At 39.5% G+C, this 8,722-nt stretch overlaps 1 protein-coding gene across 1 annotated transcript; it reads left to right on the top strand.

The window, feature by feature from the left end:
• The first annotated feature begins 649 nt into the window (after positions 1–649).
• On the top strand, positions 650–8,453 carry LOC146636659 (uncharacterized). Its single transcript, XM_085350974.1, has 7 exons — positions 650–696; positions 4,594–6,538; positions 6,644–6,816; positions 6,894–7,114; positions 7,769–7,895; positions 7,971–8,068; positions 8,243–8,453. Exons 2-7 carry the CDS (start codon positions 4,612–4,614, stop codon positions 8,451–8,453), a joined length of 2,757 nt encoding a protein of 918 aa, XP_085207100.1. The 5' UTR covers positions 650–696; positions 4,594–4,611.
• Positions 8,454–8,722: the final 269 nt, after the last annotated feature.

The following is an 8,722-nucleotide window of genomic DNA, read 5'->3' as shown; positions in this document are numbered from 1 at the left end:
TCAGTTGTTAAGCTTAACGTGGAAATACTATGCAAACATTCAGGGATGAACTTACACACTTGCTTTACTTCTCTGGGATAGTTTTCGCCGAGATGAAATGCCGCGGTTAGGAAGCATGTAGCGAGGCTCCAAATGCTCCACCAGACCGCCACAGGTCTTGGAGACAACAGCCGCTCTATCACGTGACACATACTGCTCCGACGCGCCGAGCTGGGTTACGCCAATTAGCGCGTTTTGTGAGGTGATTTTTTGATCGGATTACATATTTTATTTCTCTCAGATATCCGATCCAGTAATTTAGGTCAGTATCGGACCGATACCAATACGTAATATCGGATCGGTCCATCTCTAGTACTAAGTCACCATAAGAAGTGTTTCTGAACTAAAACAGCCCAGTGCGCGCTCCTGACGCAGGGCAAACCAATTCTGTCGGGGATAGACAAAATTCCAAGGATCCCCTGAAGTAGACTGTGATCTGTAAGCCGCCAAAAAAACACGAAGACATCCCACAAACCTGAGATGGACTCGACTCACCTCCCAGCAATACATTTCTCTGGCCTGAATCGGTCCAACAACTTTGGAATGTATTCCCGGAAATGGGAGAAACCGGAAGAGACAGCGTGGCACAGTGAAGAAAGTGCAGTAACCTGACAGGTGTGGGCCTCATCAGAACAACAGACACCGCTCTTAGAAACTGTAAGTAAATTTTCTGACAATCCTCCACCAGTTATCTTAAAACTTCATCGTAAAATAATCTTTTTGCTTTCTTTATGAAATCACCCATGTGAAAGCGTGCGCTTTGAGCCCTCTTCGGAATATTTTTAACTCTTTGGTCACACCCTATGTTCATTGGCGTCGAGGGTTGCGTTTTGTTGCGGAGATTCCAAAAATATCTTCATATCAGCCATAATATCAGCTGGTCAGAGTTACTCAGGAAAAGAGCTTCACCGCTGCCCTTCCTTTTCCACAGTGTGGGAGTCACAGTATGGGCCAATCTATTCACAATTGTAAGAGTTCCTGCTTTGTCCAACTCGTGCACTGATGATTAGCTAAAACGCCATGACTGGGCGCAGTCGCTGGAGTTAAAGTGAGTGCTTTAGGTACATACAGAGGCTGTGTAATAACTCGTAGTCTATATGTCTGCATCAAAGGTTTTTTTTGTTTATTTGTTTTTTACTAAATTCCACCAGTGATTACTCTGGCTGGTAGAAAGAGTTTGGTTACCAAACCATCCCAAATAAAGTCATAAAAAATTAGTCTGCATAAATGAAATATAAATTGACCCTGATAAAACAAAACAAATGGTTTAATGTACATTTATAGGAGATCTACACAGGCCTACATACCGATTTATTCAAAATTAGCTGGCAGAAAGTGACAAATATTATTGTATAACATTGTATTGTATTTTTATTTCAGACATATACAGAAAAAAAACAATATATACACAAGTACACATACTTGCATTTACAAATACGAATATATATGTAAATACACACACGTGTGTGCTCAGATAAAACAAAAAAATAAAATAAAAAAATAGAGTCTAAATGACATGAACTCATAAACTAAGTGTTTAGTTTATGAGATGAATCATCGTCAATTTGCAAATTCTGACATTTTGATGGTTTGGAGGAAGTAATTACTGAAGCTAACTGAGAAAGATCAATTGAAGAAAAAGAGTCCAAATAAATAATTATCAATGGTGCTGAAAGTAGCTATGCATAATGTTACGTTGGTGAGATTTTTATAGGCAATTTTTTTCTCTAATGGTTAAAATTGTAAATGGCCTATATTTGTAAAGTGCTTTTCTAGTCCCTAAGGACCCCAAAGTGCTTTACACATCCAGTCATCCACCCATTCACACACACATTTACACACTAGCTACATTGTAGCCACAGCCACACTGGGGCGCACTGACAGAGGCGAGGCTGCCGGACACTGGCGCCACCGAGCCCTCTGACCACCACCAGTAGGCAACGGGTGAAGTGTCTTGCCCAAGGACACGACGACCGAGACTGTCCAAGCCGGGGCTCGAACCGGCAACCTTCCGATTACAAGGCGAACTCCCAACTCTTGAACCACGATCGCCCGTGTATTTATTGTCTTTATTTGTAAGTCATTACTAGTTAATGTTAAAGTAATAGTTGGCTCTACAGAACTCTGACTGTTTGTCAGTCTCGCACAGTGGTGAAAAGAAACTGCAGGTTGTTCTTATTTTCTTCAGTCAGTGATGAACAGTAAGATGTTCTAGCTTTACAGAGGGCTTTTTTAAAAATAAAGCTGCAAACTATTTCTCCAGGCTAGATGATGACACCATTTCCTCTGCAGCTAACAAGTTATCTGCTTTAAGGTGCACATTTAAACATTATACAAGAGAGTCAAGTATTTTGGTTTTGAGTCTTCTTTGTCAGAAGAGCTACAGTAGCCAGAGTTGTATGGAAGAAGTAAAATTATTAACAAGATGATCGAGCTCTGTGGGAATTGTGTTACTCTGCACTATGTTAGTACAAGGCATTAAAGAAGATAACAGTGGGTGAATTACAACCTTAAATTTAGTTACAGCACTTTACTGTAATGAAAATCTATTTCCTGCTGTGTAATCCATTATTGTAAATGGAAACGATGAGACAAAAGAGAGCAGTACCTTAAAACACTGAAAGCTGCAGAGGTTTTGTCTCTATTGAACATCAAACAAGAAGTGTTGATCTGAAATCTGGTCAGAATGAATCCAAGTGCACCTTTCAGCCATTAATCTGGTTGGACTGTCACACTGACAGCGTAGCATAGGTGGGCTAACATCCACTCTGAGTACAGATAACAAAGTGTGTACAGTAGTTGTAGTGCTGACCATCCTCGTCCACATCACAGAAAGGCGTGTGATAATAATAATAACAGCAGCAAGAACATTAGACAAACATTTTAATGTTGGTGAAATTACAGACACAATGATTTCCTGTTTATCTGTAGCGCGTCATGCAAGGCAAATCTATGACACATCTGTTTAACCAACACATTGAATCTAAAACATCGGAGACTGCCACTGCAACCATAAACAAGACATACGATAATGTATTAATTAGCTTGTCTTGTTTTCTTTATAACTCTTCTTCAATTGTACTGCTGCAGCCCTCACTGTTCAAACCTTTACTTTATTCTCTGTAATGCATAGAATAAAACTGTAGATAAACACACATGTTACTAATTAAAATAATAAGTTTTCTTTGGGTAAAGAAATTTTATTAACATGATTAGAACACCAGTAGAAACAGTGGGCTCTGTATGCTTGATTGAGAAAACCACACCGATGTTATTGTTTAATCACAGCAACAAAAATGTTGTGATATATGTGAGCTGGGTCATCATCAACCATCTCTGAGCTACATAAAAATGTTATGGTAGAAAATGGGAACATTATAATGATTGCTGTGAAATATAAGCTTGATATGTCAACTACCTTTGAAGATGCATTTATTTTAACAATGGTCTGTTGACACACTTTCAGACCTTTCTTTCACACATTTAACTCTGTGGCAATGTTTGGACATGTACATCTTTCTATAAAAATAAACCATGATCTGTAATTTGGAACATATACGTCAAAAAATGTCTACATTTTTCCTAATTATAACACGGAGAAAACGTTGGCTTGAGCAAGTTGTACCACAAAAACAAAAATATCAGTAAACTATCCTTCTAACTTTTAGAATATTTTGTGCTCTGCCATCTCCGAATTTATGGTCCGAAGTTTGAATATACAGTATACAATGGGGTGGCTGTAGTTCAGGTGGCAGAGCAGGTCAGCCACTAATCAGAAGGTTGGTGGTTCGATCCCAGGCTGCCTCCTGGCTGCATGCCAAATGTCCTTGGGCAAGATACTAACCCCATGTTTGCCTACTGGTGGTGGTCAGAGGGCCCGGTGGCGCCAGTGTCCGGCAGCCTCGCCTCTGTCAGTGCGCCCCAGGGCAGCTGTGGCTACAACGTAGCTGCCATTGCCTGTGTGTGAATGACTGAATGTAGTGTGAAGCACTTTGGGGTCCTTAGGGACTGAGTAAAGCGCTGTACAAATGCAGGCCATTTATACAATGACTGCTGTTAATTTTATCTTTGTACATATCTTTGTTTTTTGTTTTTAAAAAAGGCCCACCAAACCACTTTCAAGCCATTTTTATTCCACTTTGTAATTTGAGCAAACATTTGATCATGACTGTCTCAAAAACTACAAAAGAAAAATGCAGAAATATTCATATTCTACATATTTGCTTAATTCAGTTTGAAAGTAAAATGAAAGTAGCGTTTTCTTCATTTTGTGCCAAAAATGTCTTACTTACTGGGATAAGTTTATGGCTAGATGTAACACAAGCAAAAGTAATGAAATTGATGAATTCTAACTAAGGGTGTTGGTGTTTTCAGGTGAATATTATTTTATGCATGAATCTTCCAGTGTGGTAGCCAATTATTCACTTCTAAAAATCTTTGCAAAGTTTTAATATTGTTTAAACTCAAACTTAATTTTCTTTTCGCTTTTCTAAGGATTAAACTGTAACCAAATTTTTGAATACTTGGCTAATTTCAGTAATTTTTCTTTCACAGGTAATCTGAAGGAAAACTATGAATATTTTCACTCAAGTACATCTGGCAGCCCCCTTACCAACAGAAACACATCCTATAATCCAGTGTATAACTATCAATGACCTCAAAGAGCTCAAGAAATTACTGAAGGACAATAATGTTAACAGAGTTTACCCCTGTAGAGAGTGGGGTGATTATGTAACCCCACTGATTGCTGCTGTTGCAAATCACAATAGAGAAATTTGTTCTTACCTTTTGCGTCAGGGTGCAGACCCAAATATACCTTCTGAACTCCTATGGGCACCTTTGCATTATGTCACACGCTCCAATGCACCACCTGATTTTGTGGATCTGTTGCTTGTGGCAAAAGCTAATCCAGATGGATGGAGTCCTCCTCTGCAACAACAACATTTCACACCACTGCAACATGCAGCTATTGAAAACAGGGAGGATATCGTGAAAAGACTCGTCTCTGCTGGTGCTCTGGTGACACTGCCGCCCATTAATGATCCTCAGTGGCTTATTAACAGTAAAAAAATATCTGAGATGATTAATCACTTTGCATCAAATGGAGATGAAGTGTGTTTCCAAATCAAACATTTTTTGGATATGGAAATTGCTGTTGTTGAAAAAACACCTGACAGAGTGTTTAAAGTGTTTAGCAGTCAGATGCTGTTAGAAGATCCTCGGCTCCATCTGACCATGATTGAAATCCTTTTTACTGTTACTGGGAGGTGGAAAGATAAATATAGTCAGATGTGTATTAAATGGCTAAAGGAAACTGGAAATGTGAATACTTACATTAAAGGTGCAGCCAGTCGCTTTCCAAACATCCCTAAGACACATGTAGGGAGGGCAGTTGAAAGTTTAAATCCAGTCTTCTGCACAATGGATGAAATAACAAATGAGCATGCAGTAGCTATAGTTCAACAACTACTGAAACTGCTTTCCCTAAAAGAGAGACCTGACATCTGTGCATCAGTGCTACAAACACTGTATGTGATAACACAGAAAACAAAAGGCACAAAGGACTGGCACGTCAACCTTTTAGAGAACTTATGCAGAAGAGTTGCCCCTTTTGTAAATGAGCAACACTCCACTAAGATCAGGATTTACACGTACGCTATATTTGCAAACCTGGTGTCAGTTGAACAGACAGCTAATATTTTTACATCAGTGGGCATAACTTCAGTGCCCGAGGACATACTGACATCTGTAGAAATGGAAATGGATGACAGGCTGAAAAAGGTGGTGAGAAGTCTGAAAGAATATCTGAGCAAACCAAACTCAGAATGTGAGGGAAACACAGCCTCAACTTTAGGGAGGAAGAAGAAAAGGAAGAAGAAAAAGAAGGAAAAGACAGAAGACCCAAATGCTGAAGTTTCCACTGCAGCAACTGAACCAACAACAAAAGTTTCTGTTGTAGAATCAACTTCAAATGTGAAGCCTTTTGAATACAGCACCATTGAAAAATCAGAAAAACAAAACTGGCTTTCAATCAGCAACAGGTGGAAGGAGAAACTGGAGAAACTTGCTGGCACAGATGAAAGTAAAATATCCAGAATCAGAAGCATTATTTATGTGAATGATGCAGAATTCAGAATAGCGAAGGGAAGTGATGGTACTGAAGTCTTCTTGGGGCTGAGAGAGGACGGCACAGAAGTTGTCATCAAGAGAATGTCTAAGAGCAACTATGAAGTGCTGAAGAACGAAGAAGGAATCCTGCGACTTCCTGAACTCGATCATCATTATATCGTACGATATGTTGATGCCGCAGAGGACGAGAACTTTGGATATCTTTGTCTGCAACTTTGTGAATACACCTTGGAAGAATATATCAAGAATGAACATGACCCACTGATGTTAAAGAAACTTGTCAAACAAATTCTTGAAAGTCTAAAGGTGCTTCACTGCGGAAATCATAAAATTCTTCACCGAGATCTCAAACCCCAGAACGTTTTGATTGGTAAGACATGTTTGAAATTCAGGGGAAAACAAAAAATTAAACATGTGTCAGGTAAATATAAATTAATGATTTATTTTCATGTTTTGTACTTTATGCCTCCTGCAGATGTTACTGGGAGGGCAAGATTAGCTGATTTTGGCATAAGCAGACGCTTACTCAAAGGCCAAACAACTTTACATACAAGCAGTGCAGGAACCAGATGCTGGATGGCCCGAGAGACTTTAGCAGAAGAAGCGGAAGAATCTGTCATATCATACAAGTCAAGCACTGACATCCAGGTAATACAGGTCCATTAAACTTGATTAACTGAAAGATGCCTTGGTAAAAATACCTAAACTGATGTGTTATTATTAAGGTGGCAGGCATGCTGATTTATTATATCCTCTCTGGAGGCAACCATCCATTTGGCAAATCCTTTAAATGTGAGTCAAACATTTATGACGGGAAGTACAGTTTGGATCACATTCAAGATGTGGTGGCAAAGGATCTCATCGAGTGGATGATCAACAAAGAGCCAAAGGACAGACCCAAAGTAGAAGAATGTTTAAACCATCCCTTCTTCTGGAAATCTGAAGAGTAAGGAAGTCATGCTGTAACAGAATCTGTGATTTCTGGTTTCACTTTAGTAAAGCAAGAATAGATTTGCTCATGAGAGCCTAAACTGGGGGGGGGGGGGGGATTTTCAGTCTGTTACTTGGCTTAATCCATGGGAAATGAGGTCAAACTGTCTTGTACTCAGACAGGCACGTTAACATTGGCAGCAAATACTAAATTTTTGGGTGGCTGTAGCGCAGGTGGCAGAGCAGGTCAGCCACTAATCAGAAGGTCGGTGGTTCGATCCCAGGTTGCTTCCTGGCTGCATGCCAAGTATCCTTGGGCAAGATAGTAACCCCGTGTTTGCCTACTGGTGGTGGCGCCTGTGTCCGGCAGCCTCGCCTCTGTCAGTGCGCCCCAGGGCAGCTGTGGCTACAATGTAGCTTGCTATCGCCAGTGTGTGAATGTGTGTGTGAATGGGTGAATGACTGAATGTAGTGTAAAGCGCTTTGGGGTCCTTAAGGACTAGAAAAGCACTATACAAATGCAGGCCATTTAAATTTGTTTCCTACATTTTTGTTCTTGTCATTTTAAGCAAGACTCTTTTGTGCTGCTCCTATTATTATTCAAGATATACCTCATAGTTTTTTTGTTGTTATTGTACTCATAAAGCATAATTTCAACTTTTTTTTCCAGGCAGTTTCAATATTTGAGAGAGACCGGCAACAGGGAGGAGGTGGCAAACTGTCGAAATGCCGATGAAAAGCTGATTGGTTCACTAGAAGCATGTGCTAATGGATCCTTCAAACTGTGGAAAAATAAGGTGACTTACAGATGAGAGGTCAAACTTATGTGTTCCTAAAGTCCAGTTCATGACCACCATGTTTTGTTGTTGCAGTTTCCTGAGGAGCTGGTTCGGAAGATGGATGGCAGAAAGCCGTACCCAGAAACCACACTGGGATTACTGCGCTTTATACGCAATTTCCATGAGCATAAGTAAGTTAAACTAAATGAAAAGTGATGTAATTCATGAACACACATATTTATATGTGTATATATGTTAATTTCTTGTAACTATATGAACAAATCACAAATATTTCTGATACTATGACAGATTTGGAAGCTTACTTCTCTGTTACTACTCATTAATAAAACTTTCCTTGTTCACAGTCGTGAGGACGCTCCTCACATTGACGTATTGGTGTTATTTCCTGATCTTTTTGGGTGTGTTTACAAGTTTACCAAAGATAAAGGCTGGAATTTAGAAGGAAAGAAGGAAATGTTTGAAAAAGAAGAACCAAAGGACATTTGTACCGCCTTTACAATGATGTCTACAAGTACGGACAACCCTCTGAGTTTCCCAGTTCAGGAGTCTCAATAGTGACTTTAAACAAAGTTGAATTCAGTAAGGACGAAGGCTGTCATTAAGGCCTGTACAGCATGACAACCATTCAGAGAAAATGTATATTAGCAAATACTATTATTAGAAGTACAGATGTTAATGAAAGCTTTGAAGGATATTTTGTTCAAGTGTGTATATATAAGCACACCACAGAAACCAAACTAGCAAAATCAAAATTTGTTCTGCACAATAAGCCAAAGTTTTGCACCTGTTGTTCATTGTGACCACTTTCCAAATCCTGATAGAAG

Source organism: Diplotaxodon limnothrissa, linkage group LG3 (genome assembly GCF_057381915.1).
Source record: "Diplotaxodon limnothrissa isolate DT_005_m linkage group LG3, D_limnothrissa_male_GT1.1, whole genome shotgun sequence".
NCBI classification, from domain to species: domain Eukaryota; kingdom Metazoa; phylum Chordata; class Actinopteri; order Cichliformes; family Cichlidae; genus Diplotaxodon; species Diplotaxodon limnothrissa.
This window is presented reverse-complemented; position numbering and strand designations above follow the sequence as displayed.